Raw genomic sequence first — 25,165 nt, forward strand, 5'->3', positions numbered from 1 at the left:
TTAAAAATACTGTGCAACTGTTCTATAACAGTGAGGCCAGGAGCTGATTGAGAGGATGTTGCACTATTTCTTTTAATCTTTACTAGGAGTTCAGGCAGAGGAGACCAAAAGGAACGTCTAGCTACAGTCCCACAATAGGATGTAAGGATGATCTCTGTTGCTAATTCAACATGCAAAGACTCAGCTGTTGTACCTTTACTGGGGAGAAATGTGTCCTATTTTCACAGTACAAATTGAACATACCAGAGATGTCATTGTCAATCTTCACAACACTCTCTTTCCCCCCATGCCCCTGCACTGCATAGTGTTACTGTCTTTCTTTCTACATGTGATATGGTTGATCCATGTTCTTTGCAATAGTAGATGCTATTTAACAGCAGTTTTCCATGATGTGAATGGAGCTGGCTGCCATCTGAAGATTTGCTTGACATGTTTCTGTTCCTCACCTACTCTCAGCTGTTTAATATATGTAAACTGGCCATCGAATTTGGGTTTGAGTGGCCTCTTATCTGACATGTGCATCAGCTGTCTCGGACAACATAACTTATGGGAATATTACTACAGCACTCAATATTTGACAGGACTGTGAATAATAGGCTAATTGCACTGTATGCTTATTTATACCAGCAACAGCACAAAAGCCAGTGCAGGTGGAATTGGGAAGTCACATGCCTTGATAATGATAAACTGTCCATATTTCACAGGAGTATGAAAAAGTGGTGATGACAGCTGGGTGGCACTTAGTTACTTTGAAGCCAGATGCCTCCTGTATTCCAGATACACTGTCCTTTAATCTCCTAAGAGCCGTGCTGGATTTTGCTGCGCTATGTGTGACTTCATCTCTTGCCACAACACTCCGAGACAGCCTCCTGCTGAGGTAGCAGAATCGGTCTGCAGGCTTCAGAGCTGCGTTGTCAACACACATGGCTGGGTCAGTCTATTTTCTAGCATGGCAAGACTGGAAAAGGACCTCCATTCTCTTTTTACTGGTGGCCAGGCCAAATTGCCTGGCAGCATTATTGGAATATTAATTAAAGTGCTGTGCATCCTCTTTTGCATGCACAATGACTACTCAACTCTCAGCGAAGAGCAGGTTCCAAGGCCACGTCTTTATGACCTTTCATTTAGCACAGAGGCTCTGGGGGTGGCAGGAGAGAAAGTAGCTCTCAGGATATTATTGTTATTCCACCTACTAATGCTTCTTCTGCACTGGAAGAACATTCTCTTGGTGATTATGTATGATTTGCAAATAATAAGCTATCTTAGAGTGACTCAACCATGAACAAACATAAATATGTAAGAAGGCATTTTAAGCTGTGTCTCCACAAATCTTTACATGTAATAAGCTTGAGTGTGACGTTTGATCCAGTAATCAGTCTGAGACTTATTAAGGCCAGAAACATAAGCCGTAGTAAGTGCAGATTGAGACCACTCTATATTTGACTAGCTATTTTCCTGAGAACTTTCTGACCTAAGTGTGTGACAGAAGCTTTCTTTTTTAAATAACTTTATGAATGTTTGCTGGCATGGCAAACCAAAAGAACAAGATACAATAGCCTCTTGGTATAAATCTCTGTTAATGAGATCAGGACTAGAAACTTCATTGTTCAACTCACATTCTGTCTGAACGCAATCTGCTTCTCAAATTATAAATCAGAGGCAAGACACTGTACCATTGTGTAACCCTACACCCCGGCTCTGGAATGTTTCCTAGTCACAAGAGGATTGTCATCATTTCATTTACGAGAGAACTATCAAACAGGCTTGAGCCATATTTGGTCTACACCCCCCCCCAATGAAGACAAATCCCCCCCCCCCTTGCAGCAGGGTATTTTTGTAGGAACAACACAGAAGCATGCATTATAGCGTGCCACATCCTGAAATCTAAAAACAAAAGAAAAAATTTATGTCTATCATCACTTGCAGAAGCAGTGCTAATTACTAAGGATTAAGAATTTGTTTATATATGCCCTATATATCTCCATCCCTCTAGAAAACAAAGATGCACGTGTAATAGGATCATTGAATTGGAAGGTTTAGTTGTGTCTGCACAGGCGTATTGTGTGTGCAAAGCCTCTGCTGTCCCACAAGACCTTACAGCACATTCTGCTTCAGAAAGCAGATCCCTTCTGACGATCTGAGACAGTCAGAGTGAGGGACTTAATCACAGGGTGCGGATGGTGCAGTAATTTCGAGAGGTCTGAAGGACATAATTGCTTTCATGTTTTCATCCAGCTTTCTAACAATCCAAGAAAAAGAGGAAAGACTTACTATATTTATTACTGGCTTAGGAGCTGCCTAGGAAATCCCAGGCTCACTCTTCAGCTCCACCAAATGTAGGCCATTACACCCTTAACTTAAACATACAATCTTTCTGGTCAGACAAGTCACCTTTCATTTCTGGTAGGAGTCAGTCTACAGGAAGGCTCTCCAGGAAGGGATAGAGGTTCACCCTTAGCAACCTGTGGTCCATCTCCCTAGTTCTGTCTGCTGTTAAGGGCAATATCATGAAAGGTATGTGTAAATACTCATCCTTATCCCCATATCCCTGCTAGCTGAAACCTCCCTGTGCTGTTCTCAGCTACTGAGAACGTCTGTGTTGGTAGTGCTTCAGCAGCTGTGCAAAGCAGCACCATGTAGTTCTGTTCTCCAAAGGGAGACTGTGGTCATGGGCTGACTGGAAAATACAGAGATCAGTGTTGCAAGGTGAATAACTAAGAGAAAATAACTCCAGCAAACCGATCAAATGATCTCTGAAGGCCATGTTCTCCAGTGCCAAACCCTTTGCCTACAGCTGAGAACAGAGTTCATACCTCTTGAGTAGATCATGCAAATAATTTTTGCTTTTTATTAGATGGTCAAATGGAGAAATCAGAAGGGGAAATAATTTCTGCTGGCAAGAAATTGCCAAAATATTTAAATGGACCTGAAACTAAACATTTCACATAGCTTTCAACTAATCTGATTAAGTTAAATTTAGGCTCAAAACCTTATCTTGAAGTGAAAAGTCAGACTTTTAAATATAAAAAGAAATATTTCAACTTTAGTGATTTTTTTTTTTCTTTGACCAAAACTCTTTGCTGAATATGAAGTATTTCAGGAGCATTTCCTTCTTTAGAAATAAATGTTTTCATTTATTTCAGTTTGCTTAATGGCACAGTTCTTCAATAACGGACACCATCAAATAACAGACAATGGCTCATTCTATTGGTATTTTTACCTAACCGCATGATAGCACAACCTTAAACAGATTCAGCATCTTTTAGACTCTCATCCCAGCACCAGTACAAAAGATTAAATATGAACAGACATTGCTGAAAATTGGACAAAAGGCCTAAGAGATATTTTTTCTTCTTTTTTCTCTGCTCTCCCTTTCCTTCCTTTCCTTTCCTTTCCTTTCCTTTCCTTTCCTTTCCTTTCCTTTCCTTTCCTTTCCTTTCCTTTCCTTTCCTTTCCTTTCCTTTCCTTTCCTTTCCTTTCCTTTCCTTTCCTTTCCTTTCCTTTCCTTTCCTTTCCTTTCCTTTCCTTTCCCCTTTCCTTTTTTGTTTTCTTTCCTTTTTTCTTTTCTTTTCTTCTTCCTCTTCTTTCTTCTTCTTCTTCTGTTTCTTCTGTTTCTTTTCCTGCCACTCTGAAAGAGCATGAACTCTTGGATACAGATTAAACAAAAATGTTGAACAATTCCTTCCTTCTCAAAACAAACATAAAATTAATATATACAATAATAGAGACTTTATATGTAGATTTGTGTCACCCACAGCCACTTCTGTCACCTGGATCATTGCCACCATTGTTGCTGGCTTGGGATTTATATTCAATATTGAAGGAATCCTGCGGCTATGATTTGAAATACAATTCCAAAAACACTGTGGAGTCATCTCTAGTTATATGGGGTCAAAGTCACTCTGGGTGAATAAAAGCAGTGGTGTTAGAGCAGGAATCATTATGAACCAGACTATTATGAATAATATGATGAGGAAAATTAAAGGATATGGAACCTCCTGTAGATGGAACCTTGAGCAGATTTAAGTGTTTCAGTATATTTGATGACAAGTGAGTCTGATTATTCCCACGTACCAACAGCCATGTTTTAGATGGCACTCCCTGTATGCACTCTGCCCATATTTTGCTGATTTCTTTTCTAATGTACATTGTCATTCCTGTTTTGTCTGCAGAATTTGACAGCATCAGCCAGGTTCTCCTCCCCAGCAGTTTTACCACAGCTTCTGCCACACAGGTCAAGACTTGTGTACTAAATACTGTCCTAATACAGGTAAATGCATATTTCAAGGGTGCCCTTTAGTCTCAAGTGCTTTGAGGTACCCTTAGTCCTAATAGCCTGTGGTTGTATAGAACAGCAGTGTTCACTGCTGCAATTTTACACAAAAGTTGGCTGCCCCCAAACACTGTCATAAAGTAAAGGCTTATTTGTGCCCCTTTTGGCTAGAAAACATAGTGTTTAAAATATTTGAAACATGGAGTACAGCTGTAAATAGTCACTCTGCAAAGGCCTTCATCCCTTCACAAGGCTGCAGTTCTGTCATCCTGTGAATCTGGTAGCTACAGAAAATACTTTTTCCCCATGAAGGCTAATTGGCCAGGAATAATGGCTGGAGGAGGAAGGTCTCTGGCATCTCCCAGACCTCATCTTCCCCCCCTAAACCACTGCCGTTCTTGCCACCACCAAGACCTTATCAACCAGCATAGGCAGGGACCCTGCTGTCTGATGCCCTGGGCTGGCAGAAAACTCCAGAAGAGGATGGAGAATTAGAGTCTTGTTCAGAAACCCCAGGCTGCTGTGGCAGCTCCAGCTGCAGGCCAGCCAGTCCCCGTCTCCCTGCCTGTCCCTGCCAGCACTGAAGACATGGCGTAGTTCCCATGTGGCTGCACCTTCACCCATGCCTCACACCCACAGCACCTTCATGCCTGTCACCGCTGCCTCCAGTGCCAAATGCAAGCAGGGGCCCTTCTTGCCCTGGTCAGGAGGCCTCAGTCCGTTGCCTCCTGACACCCTAAAACCTAGCCACAGGTGCTGGAGTGGGAGGTGGCTATTAGCCCTCCCAGATGTAGAGGTAGATAGCATTCTTCCTGGTGTTGGAGGGCACTGCATAGGAGATGGACAATAAGGGGGACCTTGGTGGGGGTGCTTTCATGCCTTGCAAACCCCTGATGGGGCATAAAGATTGTGTTAACATCAGCCCCTTTCTTCTAACCCTGGCCTTCTCCTGGCCATGTCTGCTTGTCAATGACACCCTCGTCTGGCTCTGCTCCACTGCTGTTTGCAACCCATTTGGGGCATTCTCCCTGGCTGCTGCCTTGTATTAGCTGATTGCCTGAAGACAGTGCTGTGTCTACACCACTATTGTAACTTTTCCTGAGTAAAGCTGGAATGGGTTTATCATTACACACCCCATATTGCCGCAGAAGAGCTATGGATGTGCCATCTTGTGCTGAAATCTTGCCTTCATTTGACCCTGGAGCTTTACTGCTTGCTTGCAGGCCTTGGATTTGTACCGTATTCATCGCAATCAAGTTTTCCTGGGCTTTGCAGTAGTATAAGTAAAATATTATGCCATGGGTAAATTTCCCTTACATATTCATGATTTATGGATAGGCCAATTTACTCAGTGTTGCAGCTCAAGGAGCAAATTAAACTAAGAGGGAAGCTGAGTGTAAAGCAGCAAATTTCTTTCCAAGAAGAACACTTTTGCTTTCTGTGAAAGTTTAATCTTATCAATGAAAAATTAATTTTGTGCTCTGGCTCCCCTGTACAACTTGATGCGACCTGTTGGTCTTTAGCCTTTTGCTTAAAGTACACTTTGTTGCATGGGAAAGGATACATACTGGGGACACATGGTTATTTTTTGGGACCATTTGCATGTCATTCTCTGTAAAAGCACTGAGCTGTGCTTGCACCTAAAACCATCCCTATGTATGTTCAATGAAACTGAAAATTAGGCACATAGGTGCACATCTAAAGAAGTTTTGTGGGTGTTTTGTGTTTAGGCTTATGCTGGAAACTATAACTTTAACCTGACTTTCAAGTTTTCTTTTCATATTAAAATTTTATTGTAGAAAGAAGATGTAGAAGCAGCAAAAATGGTAGGCAGAGTGAATAGTTTTAGAAAGAAATCTAAGGCACGCAAGTTTTAGTATGTTCATGTCTAAACCAAGCTTGTTGATTTTAACATAGTTACTTTTCTTCATACTTGACAAATAAAATTTCTATGTGATGAATAGAAAAGCCTGGAAACATCAGTCTGAAGAATAACCATCAACTGATGGGAAGAAAAGACCTTGTTGGCTCTTCACAAGTACTCAGAATCCAGCAGCAGCCTCTCGGTCCACTCTCATGCACATTCCTGATGCCTGAGAGTCACACTGTTTAGACACCTAAACAAAAACTATACTTTAGTATTGTCAAAAGAGCCAAAGTGATCTAGGAAACAAGGTTATTATCTTTGAGTTGAAGCTTGTCACCCTGAATCAAATAACTCATTTGAAAGTATTTTCCTAGAAACATAAATGCAGGCACTTGTTTTTGAAAAAAATCTCTCCATTTAATTGAGGAAGCTGACTCATGGGCTTTGCTTTTGCCACCTAAACCGATTAACAGGAGAAGAAACCTGGTTAAGCTGGTGCTCTGGCTTGCTGACTAGCAGGGTTGGTTTTGATCCATGGCCTCTGGTATTTGGATTATTTGCTTTCTTAATCTCTGTGGGGAAACTTTCCCTCACTATTTAAATATTAAATCCTCGCCATGCTGGAATGTCTCAGTGTACTGCATACAAACAGAGATGTAAGGACTCAGTATTTTCAGTGCAAACCAATTTTGAATTCCAACTCAGAAGGCCTTTGTTCATTTGCTCTGAGGATACATGCATGTCTCTTGCTGGGAATTTGACATGTATTAGAGCACCAAAGACCTAATAAGTAGAAACACATCAGAATCCTTTAGGTATGTGGACTGCAGCTACAGTTTCCCTTTTCTGGCAGCAGTGTCAGGGCAGACAGCAACAGCAACCATAAGACACCAAGTTTCTGCAATTTTGATGTTTATCTTAACAGGCTCCGGACTGAAGTCAGACCCTTTAAGCCTACCAGATTTTTCCTCCAAAGATGTTGCAATGCCTAGCTAGAGGAGAAAGGTAGCATTATTCCTTTCTTGAAAACATTGTTTTGAAAAAATCAATCTTTCCCTAAACCTCCTTTGTAAAATTTCAGCTGTTAACTATTTGCTACATATATAGCTCGCCTTAGTCTTGGGACACCACGCACCAGCAGGTAGCTCTAATCCCCTGATAAATTGTCCATTGTTATGATGGGCGCATTTTCCTCTTCTCTTCTTTTTTTACAGGCTGGTTCCCTCCTAAGCAATGGCAGCACTTATTAAAGATAATGGTATGATGATCTTGGTATGATGGGGAATAACAAAGCTTCAAAAATACTTTTGCCAAATCATTATTTCATTGCTTCTTTTGGGAAGATGCATTCCATTTGGAGAAATGCCAGTGTCCCTCTGGGTGCATGTTCCCATGGTTGCTCTGGTACAGCACTGAGCCCGCTCCTGAAATACAACTCTCCTAAGCTCCCAAACACTTTAACAAAGATGAGCAATAACAGTGTGTGGGGTTTAGGCACCTCTCTGGTGGAAATACGGTAGTGCTTAAGTCCCCCGACAAGTCCCACAATTCTTACTATATAGATACGAATGGAAAATCAGGCATCAAATAGGGACTTATAAATCCAGAGATTTAGTAAATTGCTTTTATTGCTTCTAGCAGCTAATTACAAGCCTAGATTTGTTGACAAATTCCATGCATTATATATACCTTCTACAGCTTGTTTCAATATTTATCTACTATGTACTGAAACAGCAGAGGAAGAGCAAAGAGAGGAAGTTAAAAAGTTACCACTAGTTAGCAATTAACTAACTTCACAGATTGAGGTATCATGCTAGTTAACTAACTAAAGGCCTTTAATCTAGAACTGACATAACAATGCAGAGGTTTATCACCAAACACGTCAAATCTGTTGACAAGTTAATCGTCATGCTACAGACGCATCTAAAATTGAGGGAACAATGTATAATCTGCCAATCCAAGACTGCCAAAACCAATCTGTCTCTCAAACATAACTACTTGCAAAGACATCTGCAAGTGCATCTAGCTCTGCAGAAAGACACTCAGACATGTTCTTAGACTATATACGCCCTTATGCAGAAAATACTAATATTTGGCTCCGCCTGGGTGTCTTAAACACAGGAATGGAGTCCTCATCTCCAGGCCTGTTGTCCCCACTTTGCTTCCTTTTATGTAGAGATTTTGTAATAGTGATTACAAAGGTAAAGTCAATCAGGAAAACCAAAACCCAACATTTGCTAATAAGCTAGCTGGGTACTTATGGTTTTGTGTTTCTAGAATAGTTGGTTTAGCCTAAAGCTGACATTGATGTAGAGAGGTTTACCTATGTGCTTCAGTGAAAGGACATCTACATACCATTAGTTGTATGTTTCCTTCCAAAGCACCTTTCTTTCTAATTTTCTGACAGTTTCAGCCTGGGGTTCTTTACATGAGGAGCTGAGGAAGAATTCCTCTTTAAGTGCAAGTGTTGATAAATGTTGTTGGGAAAATCTGGAGAACAGGAATCTCCAACAAATTCAGCAAGACCTGCAGGAGCATATGCTAGGAGAAGTATGATGTTGGGAGCACAGTCAGTTTTAGAGCCATCAGATGTAGCTACTGAATAAGGGCAACACACAGTCTGCAATAATTTGCAATACAGCCACCAATATAAAGATAAAAGGTGAAAGTCCATGTATTATTTACTGATATCAAATAACTTTTACAATATCTATTTTACAAGTGTAATAGAATCTATTAGTGAATCTTAAAAAAATCAAGACGTTAGGAAAGTAGTTTACACATAATCTAAGTAGCAAAATTTGTTTTACTTTCACTTTAATTATGGGTACAGGAAATTTACACAAACAATACAAACGCTAAAAGTGTGACGTATTTTCATTCTTTCAATTTTACAATAAAGTGCGTAATAAAATAATCATCCCCAAAATGCTTACCAGTCAATTGACATTCATTATTTGAGTTACTGCTTTTGTCTGTATTTTGTTGCCAATTTTATAGTGTTAAATAGTATACATATTACTTATAAAGTACATAAAGCTGCAATATCCTGGAGCAGATAATGTCAGTATCATCTCCTGTACAATTGCAATCGATTGCTAGCTGAGGCATTCTGGTACTGCTGTGAGGCTATTGTAGTGCTCACCAAAGCGGAGGATATACATTGCTGAATATTCTATAATAAAATGGAGAATAATGAGATATACAGGTATATAAACAGAAATGTGATTATGTATAATATAACATTCAAGAAACATCATCTGATGATATCATGTGATCTGTTTTCCATTATATAAGCAACTGTGCAACTTCATCTGGATTTAGAGGTTGCTATTACAGGGTGCAATGTCATTCACAAAAATTACTGAGTGAATATCCATACTTTATTTGGCTGCTCTGAAACTAGGAAAGCTGAAACGGGTGGTTCTCTTGGTGAAGTAAAAATCTTAAATCCCATTACTTCTCATAGCAGAAGGTTTGATGAAATCTCAGTCATCTATACTTTTTCTGCTGCTGGGAACTTGTATGACACTTGTTCACTCTTATCATCAGGAAGACTTCCAAGCCACTGTCTGAGATCTGAATGTGTATCTACAGCTGAACGCCTGTTGAAATGCTTAAGTATATATTTGTAGAGAAAGAAGGGTCTTAAATGTCCATCAGAGAACTTACAGTTCCAGAGACTGGACAGCCTGAGTAACGTCTAGTGTTTATATCTTATTTATGAAACAAAAATCTTGTAGATAAGGAATTAGTGAGAGAAAGCTTTGTCACAGACCAGCCAGCCAAGAAGTCTGACTACTGAAAGCCAGGAAAATGCATTGGTGGGGGAAACAGCTTTTTTTTTTTTTTTAAGTAGGACAGGCTATGAAGACAGCCCCAGAGAACATACAAGCTCAAAAATGCTTTAGTAAAACACAGTTAGATCCAATAAAGGTAGCTATGCTACACTAATTGCTGAAAATTACAAAATTTACAAGTTGTTTAGCCATAAAGAATTAAATTTGTAAGGAGGCAGAAGAGAGGAAGGTGAGGTTCAAGTCACACCTACTACTAAGATACACAAGAAGAGAGGTAATGATGTGCTCTGCGTTATTTTCATAGTCCCACTTCAAAACCAGGCAATCATTTTGAATTTAGGAGCCTGGATACTTTCTGGGGTTTTTCAGTCTCAAACTCAGTAAGTGGGAAAAGCCTTCTGAATAAAGTAAAGTATGTGAAGTATACAGCCATCTGGCTATATTTTTTCCTCAGTACAAATATATAGTAAAGGAGGAGACTGATAATACAGAATTATAAATACTACTCCTGTGTTATAAACTGAACATTTGAAATGTAAATTTTGTACTTCGGACACTCATCTGCCTATTCAGTTCTTTATATTCCAGGTATCATGATTATTTTGTTTGAAACTGACAAGATCTAGAATATATGAAATAAAATACACTTACTGAAGCAAGGTAGTACCTATCACTTATAGAACATGGCATATCTGCAGGTCCAAGTAAGAATTCATTGTATTACCAATTATTTTATGCACTACCATGCATCATTCCCCCTTTCCTCTCTATGTTATGGACCCTCCTAAATTACTATTCCTTAAAAGTTCTTAGAACTTCCTGGACTTTGCAAGTGTCTTCAGATTCCAAAAGGAAAATGAAGCCAGAGGATGAGGCAGTCTGGTATAAACTGTTAAAGTCTGTTTACAGTACTATAAAGTTCATATGTATTTTTTTTTACATAAATAGAAATCTGAAAATCTGGCAAGCCAGTTGAAGAGATTGATGTCAATATTTTCAATTATGTTTTTACTATAAAATAAGCCATAAGGTCAGTTTGTAGGAATTCAATCTGAACATATTTAAAATAAATACTTACTAAAGGCGTGGTTATCTGCAAGACACTTGCAGCAGATGGGTTTCTGGTGATGGCTTCTTGAACATCTGAAAACAGCATAAAAGTATATCATAAATATTATATAAACCAAATACTACAATAGAAATATGATTCACAGTCAAATATTCAACACACAAATTCCCAGAGATTGTGGAAAGGTAGTTTAATAGCACCGTTCTTTTCTTCCCTACCAACAGCTGCTGAAGTATATGCCGTATCTGTATTTTTAAAATTTGCAATTTACTATCTGAAAAAAAAAATTTCATGTCAATAAAGAAATCTAAAGCTGGAGAAAAGAATGCCAGCTACTCTAAGCTGGCAACAAAAATTTCAGACTTAGGTTGGTTAGTGACTAACTGTTATTCATTAAAAAGACCACTATGAAGGTACACAGTTTTAGTCGCTTAATTTGGTAAAATGTGAAAACAAAGCCAAAAAAAGGGGTTCAAAAAGGTCATGGTTTAAAAAAGCAACATACTTACATGACATGTAAGTACTTACAACACTTTACTTACTTACTTACAGGTGCATACTTACATGTACTTACATGTCCTATAAGTCCACCTGTAAAATTTCCCTGCTTTTTACCAAGTAATCCCCAAATAATTAGGCAAGCTAATTAAATTTCTAAGATACATATATATATGTATTACATTAATTTTCACAGTTACTTCATTTGCAATCAGTTAACTCCTATGATTCTTTCATTGTTTCTTTCATATTCCTTATGTACTTTTCTTATAGTTTCCATAGTTTTCCTTTTCACACTTTGCAAACTTCAGCTTTCTTGCTCCCAGTTCTTTTGCTGCATTTACCTTTGCCTCTATTTCTTTGTCATTTCTCTGTTATTTATACAGCAATTTATTTTATATTTTCTTGTATTTCTCTTTTCATATGTACTTACTTAACCAGAGCACATCATACTAAAACTCCTCTCTGACAAAAGATAGAATTCTTCACTTCTGTTTGCCTGGAAGCAATAACCATGAGGTACGATATAATGAAATTCTGAACCACTGTTTGACGGGAGCAGGAATTGGAAGCTACTGCTGCAGAAAGTTTCTAAGTGGTTGCAAAGATCTTTTATTCTGCTGTTGCAGTTTACAGGAAACTGAAGCCTTTTTCCTCAAAGTCAAGCAATCTGCCATTTAATGTAGAAATGTATGGATAGTGTGCAGAAGCTTAATAAGCCCTGGTTTAGTCTGATTCCAGTTAATAAGGGGATAAACTTGGGTAACCTGACCATGAAATTGTGCAGTCCAGAAGGAAAAGTAGTGGAATAGTAAAATAAAATCAATGGACTTCAAGAAAGCAGACTCTTATAAACTCAAATAATTGCCATGTAAAATTTCATATGAAAAAAAAGTCTAAGGCAAACATAAAAATCCAGTTGGCAGTTCCATAAACAGCAAAAAATGGCAACCAGAATTTATTCCAATGATATGGAAAGCCAACCAGTCCAGTGAAGAGACCACGTGGACTAAGTCACAAGGTCCCCACTGATTTCAAACACAGGATGGAGCACACAAAATACAGAAACTATGTCAAACTAATGAGAATTTTTATGAAAGACCTGTATGATCATGTAGGTCAAAGCAAATACTAACCATTAGATACAGTAGCAAGAGACCCAAGAAGTATGTTTGTTCTATGAGTACATTAGTTAAAATAGGATGACGAATGAAAGTGTTAGCTAACTAATCACTGGAGAGAAAAAATTATCAAGAACAAGTACAGATATTTCCCCACATTCTTCAGCAAAATGGAAACTGTGATTGGAGAGCTCATGTAAAAAGCACCACTATGAAGCAGGTAAGAAATCAGCCTGGCATAGAGAAAGAACAGGTTAGAGAACACTTAAGTAAGTTTGACATTTGTAAAATAGTTATGCAAGAGATATTCACTAAAACATTCAGATTTGGCTGCAGCACTCTCAGAACTCTGTATTTGTGATCTTTAAGAATTCATGGAGAAGAGGAACATTCTAAAAGACTAGAAGAAAGAAAATGAAAAGCCATTCATTAGAAAGGGTTACATTTGCAAAGACATAGGATATATAATATAAAGGGTAAATATTTGCAAATATAATTGGAAAAAAATTAAGGTGGATAAGCATTGGAACAGATTCCCAAGTGAGGCTGATATATCTGATAAATCTTTAAAGAACAATTTTGACAAACATCTGTTAGAAACAACAGCTACTGTTGGGCTGAGCCAGTTTCTGAAGGTGTCCTCTAGTCACATTTTGAATGATTTTTTTGACCAAGGCAAAGTCACCATTATTTTAAAATAATTTCATTGACTTTAAGAAAGGTTTCATGATTTTGATCTACTGTTTGCTACATTTAGTAAATAATAATAATAATAATAATAATAATAATAATAATAATAATAATGAATAAAAATATTTCTATCACAGGATTCATGTTTTTAAAAATTTAAATTTATTAATTTATTTAAAATTAATCCATGACAACAAAATATAAAGTTATTTAATCACTTGATATAGGATCCTTTTTATTATCAAACTTACTTTGTAGCCTTTGATTGAGACGATCAAGAGACTGGAAAATATTCTGTTCTTCTACTGAAAGCGTACTCATGCCTGGATGCGGAGCCCTGTGAAGCAGTGAGGGCTGGCTAGCTGGTTGCACATTTTCCATAGCTGCCAGGATTTCATCCTCTGCAACGGGTGTACTTGCTAGTTTTTCTGCCATAAGAAACTGAACAGTGCTTTCTGAAACTGAAGAGATTACAGGGGTAACTTCAAATAAGAAGAGCTCATGACATTTAAATATACTGCTTGATTTCATGACTATAGGTCTGTGAAACACAAAATACACATTAAAAGATCAAAAAGGTGGCAAAGTCAGGAAGCATGATACGTTAGAAAATGACATAATTGAGATCACTAATGCATCTTGCAGTTGGCACCAGAGCAAGTTCTACTGACTTTGGAAATACGTAATGATAGCAAGCAATACCTGTCCATATCCTACAGTTACATATGATGCATACAGCTGTCATACAGTTAAATACAAACAGGAATGGAATGCAACTTGAGTATACATTGTAATGCATTTATAAAACCATCAATATCATGACACATGATGCTATATCTTACATTTCTGTGAAAAAAATTAGGTCTAGACAACAAACTACCCTTTCTTACTTAGAATCACTGATGCCAAAAGAGACAAGTGATGTTACACAGTGGATATATTAGGTCACTATGTATAACAGAGAATTGAAGTGAGATGTGTTACTGTACCTTCATCAGACTTATAGGTGTTATTCATATTTTGTACTGGAACAAATGCAGATTGAACAGGACTCAGCTGGACAGTACATAACGAATTCTATAAAAAATATTATAAGAATATTTTAAGTGTAATTTAAGGTAACTATACTACTTGTGAACATTTTTTGTTTATTATTTCATATTACTAAATATTTTCAAGTGAAAAAATATTAGTGTATACTAATACAGTGATGTATTCTAGTTTGTTTTATTCTTTTCATTAGTAGTGACAGCAAGCTGACTAAGCACACCAATTCAAAATTGTGTGACACTGAACAAATCTTTGATATTCCTGAAACTCTTTCCATTCTGAAGATAAATAAGATTTTTATTTTTTATAGTATTTAATATTTACCTGTGCATGATGAGTAGGCTTCCATCTTTTAGAGGCTATGCTTTGTCTTCCATGTTCTGAAAAACCTCTGTGTTTATTCTCATGGTTGTCAAAAACCTGTTTTTGTCTTGTAACAGGAACAACACCTTCAATGACATGCATACAAAAATAAACCAAAAATGTGTAAAAACATGATAAAGATAGTAGTAGTAAAACTAATAATGGTGAGTAAATGTCTCTGTCCAAATTTAGATGTTTACCTTGTGTATATTTACATCTGATCTTGCTAAATGTATTTTCTTATAGTGAAAAGAGAGAAACAGGCATTTCTAAGGCATATTTAATTTCATGTTAGCATAGGACTATGAGATACAGAAAGTAATGTTTTAGAAAATAAGAAGCATTTCGAGAATAATCCTGAAGTCTAATTGTCCAACATAGTAAATGCCTGTTGCTAAGATGCTGTATCTTATATCTTAATGGATTCAATATTTGTTAAGATTACATAGCACCGTGCAGAAAACAGGTAATAGTTCACACAGTTTATTGGATTCACAGAATCACAGAATAGTAGAGGGGGGAAGGGACCTTTGGAGGTCATCTGGTCCAACTGCTCTGCTCAAGCAGGGCCACCTAGAGCTGGTTGCCCAGGACCATGTCCAGGTGGCTTTTGAGTATCACTAAGGATGGAGACTCCACAAAGTCTCTGGGCAACTTGTGCCAGGGCTCCATCACCCTCACAATAAAAACCCAGTGTTTCTAAAGTCCAGAGTGAACCTCCTGTGTGTCAGTTTGTGCCTACTGAAAGGACCAGAGGCAATGGGCACAAAAGAGCCTGGCTCCGTCCTCTTTGCACCTTCCTTCCAGGTATTTATAGACAGTGCTAAGATCCCCCATGGCCTTCTCTTCCCCAGGCTGAACAGTCCCAGCTCTTTCAGCCTTTCCTCATAGGAGAGATGCTCCAGTCCCATCATCATCTTCCTCGCACTTCATTGGGCTCTCTCCAGTCTGTCCATGTCTTTCTTGTACTGAGGAGCCCAGAACCGAACACAGTCATCCAGGTGTGGCCTCACAGGTGTGATTTGAATCATTGTTTAAAACCTTAGTTTTACAGCTTGGGATTTTCTAGTAAATCTTACTAATTTATATATCTGTATACTAATTTTAATGACAGTACTGGTATATACTATTTTCCCTCAACTAGAGAGGCCTAACATAGACACTGTACCTCAAATTTATTTCGGTTTTTTCTGGTGTAATAATACATTTTCAAAATTAAAGCATCAAGTTTCAAAATGAAAATTAAGTTCTTAATTAAACTTTCATGCATACAAACTTGAGATGCAAGCCAGCATTTTCATGTGCAAGTCAGGAATCTACATATCCAAGGAGATATTATATTCTCATTTGTAAATGCAGTTACTTGATTTGTAAATGCAGTTACTTGATTTATACTTGAGAAGAAAAATTACCCATTCATGATTAGATCAAGAGGTCTTTTAGTGATTTTAACAGAATTTTATTTCTTTAGTTGTTATTACAGTGATATTTAACAAAGCAGAATTCTTACCTTTTGCAGGAAAAGAAGACAATTCATTGATCCTAGAAGCAGATTTGAAACTAGTCATCTGGCTGCTGCCATCAATGGTAACATGGGACACATTAGCTTTAAAAGGTTGCCATTTAGTTATATGTGAATTATTATAATGTGACACATGGTGCTGAATAGCACCTGAAAAGAAAAGGAAATGTGATCATGTTATATTCAATACGAGGTAAAGTTTAAAAAGAAGCAAACAAGAAACCCCTTGTTATATTAGTAATCACATAATGTTTTTCTGAAAAATAAAACCCAAAGTTGCTCTATTGATATGCATCAACACTTAATTAGTTTGCAGGACATGCTAGATCTATGCCAAAGAAATGACTCCTTTGAGAAATGTAAGACAAAAATATAATAAGCAATAGTACCTTTAAAGGCATGAGATACTGAGCTGTCTACCCCTGTTTAACTATAAGGATGTGAATTAGTCCTGTATTTGTCACAGGCTAAATGTTAAACACATTTTTAAAGCATTTTACTGACTGAACACCAAAGGACTTCTAATCTTCTGTTATGTGTCACCCAGAAGATACACCACTTGAAGCCTGGAAGCCCAATTAAAGGAAGATCCTCATGGACAATGACATTACTTATTCATCTTGTCCTCACTTATTCTTTCTGTACATTTGGCCAAGCATTGCAACAGATCACATTTTCTACAGTGTCCTCCCAGACCTCACTGAACTTTGTAATAGTGCCACAGCAGATATTTTACTCAAGAACAATGCAGTATTCAGTCTCTCATAGCAAGCACTTCAGGACAAAGACTATGGTGATCTATGTGCATTTGCAGGCAATAGAACCAATAATTGCAACTCATTAAGCGTTATCTAGAGTATTTAAAATAAAGAGTTTCAAAACACAAGATCTAAGCAGATACTGAGAGAGGGCCACCTACCCAAATTTTAAAAAGAGATTACTCAGCTCTTCCTCTAAAAGAGCTGGATCTATGTGACACCAGGGCTGTAGCATTTAAAGTTGCAGTGAAGACAGTATTAGTAGTGCACACCACTTTGACCTGCTAAATTTCCCGATTCATTGATCTGATGTGCAAATAAGGACATCAAGAGGCAAGCATCTCTGCTGGAGGCGAGATACGGTAATGCAAGACTTCATTCATTTCCAAAGTAAAATTAAATGGGTTAATTTAAGTCACACATATCTTAAGCTCATCTGTTTGACTTTGAACTGGAATGGAGAAGCAGATAACATTTCTCATTTCCCACCCCTGCTTTAGGCCAAGAATATTCACCTACCTCTGCTCTTACACAGCAGAGCTCTTCTGAATCACTCCATAGTTAAAACTATGCATTACTGTAGATAAAACTAGAAATTTAGTTTTTTTAAGTTATGGGAATTACTTGTTGTGGTAGAAAGTATCTCTGAGCTGCATGGCCAATCCTCGGGGTGATTCCAGTACGTGAAGCAGTTTGGAGTGCTGCTTGTACCTGAAGCAGGGTCTACAGCTTCAGGAGCTCTGCCTCCAGCTGCAACCCTCAACAGGAAGCAAACCAGCATACAAAATACAAATTACAAGCACAAGGGTGCCATCAATGCCCAAGGCACAGAATATAGCTAGGCTGCAGGGGAGAAACAAGGCATTAAATTAAAAAGCATGAAACCTATTTTGAAATGTAAAACCCATGAGATTAAAGTTTATTCTCCCAAAATTTCTTATGCATCTTTCCTCTAATTTACAAATCAATCTCTGCATCATATTGTTCCCAAGGTTAATTTTTAGTAAAAGGCAGGATTGGTCCTCAAATTTCTTAAAATTCTTTATAAATCAGACATACTTTGCAGCACAGCAAAATTTGCCTGATAGCAGCTCTTTATGTTTAACTTACATTTAATTTTTTTGAGCATTAATTGTATTACTGGGACTAAAGCTTAATAATTTTAGGCACTTACAGGGTCAGCATTTAAAAAACATGGTAGATCCACATTTCTTTCACTCTCAGGTGGCAGTGACTGTTGGACAACTAGCTATGACTCCCAGTTACCTTGTAAAACTTGTTCACATAAACTTAGCCACTTCCTCCTATATCATTATTTAGACCACCTGTCACATCTGCTCATTAGTCAGGAATATAATCTCAGGGAAAATACTTCCTTTTCATTTAATATTGTAGAGAGCTATTAAAAATGGGGATCGACATTTGAGAGGCCCCTGGGCACCACTGGAATAGAAATGACAATGACAAATGGTGAAAACTTCTTAAAACTGGCAGTATTGTGTGAATGGATGAAAGGCTGGATGTTTTATCTAAAAACAGATTTGTGATGTAATTGAAAAAGACTTTCGTCTGAACATCCCCCCACCCCAAGCCCAGCAACATGACTCTTACCAGTAGCAAGGTCTTTTGGAGCTCGGGCAGTATGCGCTCCTTGCCAGGAGGTACTTGTTTTTCCAGCTGCTGGGATATGATGGAGATGTAATCCATTTTCTGCATTAACAGGTCTTCTTTCAGTGCAGGTTGCTGGATGATTTTGACAGGCACTTGTCTGAATGCTATTTACAGAACAAGTATTTTTTGCCCAAGGTTCGTATTTGGCCTTGCTGCAGCCAGGTGTAGATATCGCAGTGGCCAAGTCAGAACGACAAGTAATACTCTCACTGTTTTCTGTACTGTTTCTATTTAAAACTCGATCTGCTAACACAACATGCCTTTCATTTAAATCATTCCTGCTTGTAGCAGTAGCTTGAAGGGCTGAAGGCGGCAGTGGCTGATACCCAGAGCTGGCTGCGTATTTGCCACTTCTGTTTCCTGGCAGAGGTGTGGATGGTGGGTGAGGTGCTAGCAATTTCCCTGGAGCTTTTCGAGTTTTGTTGGCTTCAGCAGCTGACTGCGGTTGGATTATAGTGCCTCTTCTCTTCTTGGGCATAAAACTTGACTGGGCTCTTACAGATGTTGTTCTTCCAGTTATTTTTGCCTTATTTTTGAGTTGATTACCTTCATTAACTTTAGAATTATTACTACATACTGGGTGTTTGCTTTCTTCCTCTTTTGATAACATCCAAGCTTTTTCAGCAGGAAAGGATCCAGTAGACATAAATATATTCAGAGGCGTGCATTCTTTATTTGATTCTTCAGTATTAACATTTGGTTTTGATATATGAGAGTTTTCCTGATGATTTTTTATGAACATGGGGTTTGAAGGTTGAGCAACAATACTTAAATTAGTCTTAGGAGCATTATTTGTAGTTTGAACATATTGCAGCTGTGCAGAAGATATTTCACTAGTGTTTTTTTCATAGTATTTTTCATTATTTTCTATTATTATCTGGTTAATTTGATCACACCATCTTAGCTTTCTATTGTATTTTTCATTTTCTGCACTTTTCTTTTTTATTTTTGCCAGTTCTAAACTGTCTCTGATAGAAGACATGGGTCTAGTTCCAAAACTGATCCTGTGGTTCATAACCACAGATTTGAAATGACTGGGTACATATTTAGAATCCTTCTTTAAGATACTTCTGAATAACTTTGCTCTTTTTCTTTCAAGAATATTGTTCGTCAGGGTTTTGTGCTGTGCAGGAGTGCCAGAATTGAACTCTGTATCAGACACCAGTGACATAGTTTCAACCATATTTCCCTTTTCTTCCTCTTCATTATTCTGTTTCTTAACATCACACAGAACTGACGCATTTGGTATGCCCTGAAATAAAGATGATCCTGGATTAATGTCATCAATACATTTAATATTTCCTTCCTTTGTTTCAGTCATTTTTCCTGAGGTATTTTTTAAAAACTCTGTAATGATGTTTTTGTCCGTTGGTAATGTATCAGCTGTGCTAGGAATGCCAGTGGAACATCCCTGATTAGGAAATAAGATTACAGATGTTGCAATAGGTTGACTGGAGGTTTGCATAGATATAGTTCTTTTTTGTGGGGTCATTTTAAAACTTTGATCTTGCGTCAGATCCTGAACTCTTTCTCCTGGAATAGAATCAGGGCTGGCCCAGGCTTTGCTAGAATTGAGAACAGGATGATCAGTGGCTGATGTGCTAGCCCTTCCAGAAGATGGCTTGCTTCTTTCTTCTTTTATATTTTGCAGAAAACTGAATGCATTGCTTACAGAGCTTTCTTGCTTACCAGAGGTAGAGAACTCTGCAGGGTTTTTTTCAGATCTACGAGAAGCAGATGATTCCTCTTCTGAACAGTTTACATGTTCAGCAGAAGTTAGAACATTATTTTTAGCTAAAATATCATGAATAGGTAAGTTGTGGTAGTATTGCAAATCTACATTTCTCAGACAATTATTTAGATGCATATTTTTAGAAGAAGTACTTTGAGCTGTATAAAGCAAACCATTATTCCTAGTCTGTGATTTTTCTGGATTGTACAGGGCACAGTCACACTGTGTAGTCAAAGATGATTCACTCAGTGTTGTGTAATTTCCATTTTGTTCTCCAGCCTCAAGACTGTCAAGGCTTGACAGGCTTTCTGAATCATCTGTTTTCTTGACATCTTGATGAAAATTCTGAAATACAGGCATAAAACCAGACTCTTACATTTATCAGAAATGCTTTTTTTATACTAATTTTTCATTAATGAGAGCTTAGGCTAAAATACAATCAATACTGAGACTGGTGTTTTCATGACTTGGGGTCATAGCACCATGAGTGTTTCCACCAAGTCAAAATTTACCTGTGTTCAATTGCAAAGGAAAATGATGTAGTTTGGATATGAAATTCAGAGGAAAGAGCTGCATAATTCAACAAATTTGATCCTAAGTTTTATATAAATTCTACAATATCAAAAAAGGAACAAGATTTGTCTAAACAACACTACTCTTTCTGGATTGCCCTTTGACACAGGGTGGTTTTCGTACTCTAGCATGTAAGGGAGTTTACAAAATGAAAGAGAATCCATGAAAATGCAGATTTGATAGTGGATCTGCCCCAGACTGGATTTTTTTCCATAATACTAGACTGAATATATTTATTTTCATACAAAATGCCACAAGTGATGAGGATTTAAGCCTTGTCATGGCAAACACAGAAAACATCTCTCAGCTGTCATAATCACAGTGAATAACACCTCCCCGCAGTGAAACCCCTTCTTCTCATCTTTCAGAAATAAGAAAATACCGTCTGATCTATGAGGAAAGATCAGGTCTAAGGGCATATGGGAGTCCCATCTACTCCCCCAACTTCTTCATCAAACTTTAATGTAGTGATGAAGAGCAACTAGCACCATCCAAATCACCACTGGGACAACTTCATATATGCACTATACAGGCATTTTCTTCACTATTACTTCTCCATCCAAACACTGAGATGCCTGATGTGGTTGAAAATACGTACTTATTTAAGTACAAGATTTCAAAATACACATAAATGTAAAGTAAAACAAGCATATCAACCATTTTCACAATCATCTCATACACTTTCTCTTGTGGAAGTGGATGTTCACTTCCACAAGTGAACTTGTGAAAGTTCACTTCCACACAACTCAGCAGCTAAGTGATTTTAAACCATACATTGGAAAATATTGGCCTGAAAAACTAAGAGAAGCTGCATTAGATATGCAACCTTATGCAATGAAGATTTTTTTTTCATTAGTGACTTTAAATGGAAAATGTTTCAAGTAGCAAAATCTCTTAACCTAGGTAAGTGATTATATATCCCCTGGCAACTACAATGCATAAAATTCATTAGTAAATAAAAACATGTTTTTGTAGTAAACCTTTTTTTGTTCTAATAAAATTGTTATACCATAATATTGCGTAGTTTATAGCTGTATGAATATTTTAAATTGCAGAATAAAAAGCTTAGTGAGTCCTGAAAGACTTTTTATGATTGAATTAAATCTTATCTTGCACTAAATGTTCAGAGGTTGGTGCAGTCTTCCATTATAGTTATGATCTGAGATAAAGAAACTAAATAGAAGAACAAAGAACCAAGTGTAGGGAAAGATCCCTTTAGGGAACATTTTCAAACTAAAGTCATGCAAACCAGTGTCTTTCTAAGAGAAAAGAATAAATAACACTTTGTTAGTTATTTATTAACCTTTACGTTTGCCTAAATTATATTGTTAACCTCTGCTTGAACTTCACCAAACAAGGAAAAGGCATATGCTCAGAGTTTTCTGTACCAGGCCAAATTTAAGAACTAACTTAGAAATTTTCAGATGGGAAGAAAAGAGTAAAAAGAAATTATAGGTGTCAGGCTTACTTCTTGTCGAATTTGGAAACTGCACCTGTACAGCTAAACATGTGTTTCTAAAATCACTAAGTTAAACAGAAGAAATAACTTTTAAGGACTGATTTTAAAAAACCTGTTCCGATAGCAGGTTAGCTTAAAATGGTAAATCTGGAGCATGCAAGAAAAGTTGCAACTTTTAAAAATTAAGATCAAAAAAATTCTACCCAGTTGTGTTACAGAGGTTGAAAATAGACTTGATCCTGCATTATATATAATTTTACTCTCCTTGTAAAACAAAACCTCACAGGAACACAAAATCTCAGTTGAGGCAACCTCCAGAAATAAGTTAGGAACTAAACAATAAAGAAGGATTCATCATTTAAGCACATACTCACTTTTATTTAGTTCATGCAAAGTTAGTTAATTTACATTTATTTTATTGCATCATACAATTTCATCATTTCACACATTAAAGATGCTTATCATTCTCATTAATCTATTTACATATTTTATTTCCCTTTCTAGCCTACTCTGTAATGAAAATGAATATCACGTTTTCTTGCAAAAATGCATAACTAGAACTACTTCTGCAGACCTGAAAAAGCATTCAACAATTATTCTTTTTTAGTGGCCAATAGCTACAGGGAAATAAACCTGGAAATCCCAAAGATTTAATTTGATTTAATCTGTGAGAATATTATTGGATGATAAGGAAACAAAAATGTTCATAGAGTGTACTATCTTTTTATTTTCTGGATTTGCATATTGTTTCTGTTATATAATACAATTTATTGTATTACCTGTTGCGTGCATTATCTTATGTCCTAATGTATGAAATCTAAACCCAGCCTGTCCACATACTTGGTATGCTAGGAAAGAGAACACTTACAAGGAATTAAAGAGGTCACTGGGATGTCTTAAGACTTAGAACAGCTGTGTCAAGCAATTTCATTTCAGTGAAGCACTAAACCAAAGAGAAAACATGAGCCTAAGAAATCTTTCATGAGGCCAATGAAAGAACAACATTGCAACAAGTAAAACTTTAAGAGAACCTGACAAGTAAATTTTCTGCCAAAGGACTCTGTCAGAACACTATTACACTAAAGAGCTGCTATATGTATATTTGACATTTTCTGCAAAAGAAGTGCTGACTGTTCACAATTCCAAGAGGTGAACAGGAACACTCTTCTGAACATAAATGTTGAAAAAATGCTATATGTACTCTGAAAACCCAGGCCCCTCACCTCTCACACTACTTGCTCTTTTTGATAATTTTGACCGGTTTATTTTCAGGAGTTCTTTGTGCGTTATATGTGGGTATATACAATGTTATATTTCACATTGATTGTGAAGTAAAAGACACCAATGGTCATACAGGTACAAAGCTACCTCTCAAAGCCAGTGAGGTACCTAAACACCTTTACTGGTTTTGAGTTTATCAACTACGGAATGGGAAAATCCATTAGAAAATTAATAATGTCTTTTCTATGCAAGTTTGGAAAACATAATGCACATGGCACTACACAATACTGATTTCATGGAAGATTTGGGCAGACCCAAGAAAGCAAAGGATTTCGGTGCTTACGTTACACAAGAGATCCATTATACTGTGCCAAACCCACTAAAGAAGCTATGGAGGTGTAGGATGACCAGAGAAAAGCTTCCTATCAACACCATGGCTTTCCTAGGCTAACTCCTAGGTGCCTAATTCCCCCCCAAGCTATCTACAATACAGAAACTAGCTATCTATGAACCTGAGTATTCAAAAGGACCTGATTTGCCTGTTTGGAACATCATCACAGGATGCTAGAAATACAGGTTCAAACTTCTGGGGATAAAAAGAACTCACATTTCCAAATTCATAGGCACTCAGGCACTTCAGTAAGCTGTACTGTAATGAAGGATTTTTACAGAAAAGTGACCTGAACATTGAATGTCAGGGTTTCAAGTTCTGACTTCCAGTTTTAATGAAGTCCTGAGGTAAATGTACATAACTGTGTAGGAAACAGGTTTTCAGCTAAACATTTCTCTCTGTTGCTTCCTATTAGTTAATTTAGCATCTCAATACTCAGAGTGCTGCTTCTCAGGATCCCTGTTCCAGGTGCATAACTCTCACAGACTAACCTAGTCATTCAGCTCCACAAGTGGAATTCATAATGCTAGTTTTTAAATACTATTAAAATTATTAAAAGATTAAATGTTAAGGCACTGAGCACCACAGTGTATTAGTCCCTTTTTTGTTTCTAACCCATTAATAAATTTGATGAGGCACCATCTACCCTGCAAATTTAAGAGATGGGCTCATGTAAAAATAGCATGGGACTGCATAATTGAAAACCATCGTAAGGCAAATAGACATAGAGAGAAATTCGGCGTGCAACATGCAATATTAGTTCTAGAAGTTCCTAACAGCTTAACTAATAATAATTTTAATGTTATATATAAAATGCAATGAGCATTATAACTGAATGAGCAAATTCATAGTTATTTACAATCTATGTTCTATTCAATGTCATTTTGACACATCCCCAAAAAAGGAGAATGGAGATCTGCTAAAACTTATCCATTTTCACTTCTGTGGAATTTGAAGGTTGTAGGAGAAATTAGGTTTTAAAAAATATTTTGTAGATAAAGCTATTTCTAGACAATACTTTAGAGACAGAAATGAAAGGGAAACAATTATCAGAGATTTTTTTCCTTTTTAAAGCAAAGAAATAATCCTCTCTCTCACTGATGGTTA

At 37.1% G+C, this 25,165-nt stretch overlaps 1 protein-coding gene across 2 annotated transcripts in view; it reads right to left on the minus strand.

Annotated features, from left to right (window-relative positions):
* Positions 1 to 6,187: 6,187 nt before the first annotated feature.
* Positions 6,188 to 25,165, minus strand: part of CEP126 (centrosomal protein 126) — a 44,367-nt gene continuing 25,389 nt past the window's right edge. Inside the window, exons 6-12 of one of the 2 annotated variants that reach the window (XM_075050045.1) lie at positions 18,623 to 20,759; positions 16,242 to 16,403; positions 14,693 to 14,817; positions 14,308 to 14,395; positions 13,570 to 13,779; positions 11,019 to 11,083; positions 6,188 to 6,390 (exon numbers count right to left, since the gene is read on the minus strand). In XM_075050045.1, the coding sequence (XP_074906146.1) occupies positions 6,316 to 6,390; positions 11,019 to 11,083; positions 13,570 to 13,779; positions 14,308 to 14,395; positions 14,693 to 14,817; positions 16,242 to 16,403; positions 18,623 to 20,759 (2,862 nt within the window). In that variant the 3' untranslated portion in view covers positions 6,188 to 6,315. Of the gene's footprint in view, positions 6,391 to 7,730; positions 9,316 to 11,018; positions 11,084 to 13,569; positions 13,780 to 14,307; positions 14,396 to 14,692; positions 14,818 to 16,241; positions 16,404 to 18,622; positions 20,760 to 25,165 lie in introns of those variants that run through there. The other variant, XM_075050044.1, reaches the window with a different exon arrangement.

This window comes from Buteo buteo, chromosome 18 (genome assembly GCF_964188355.1).
Source record: "Buteo buteo chromosome 18, bButBut1.hap1.1, whole genome shotgun sequence".
NCBI lineage: Eukaryota > Metazoa > Chordata > Aves > Accipitriformes > Accipitridae > Buteo > Buteo buteo.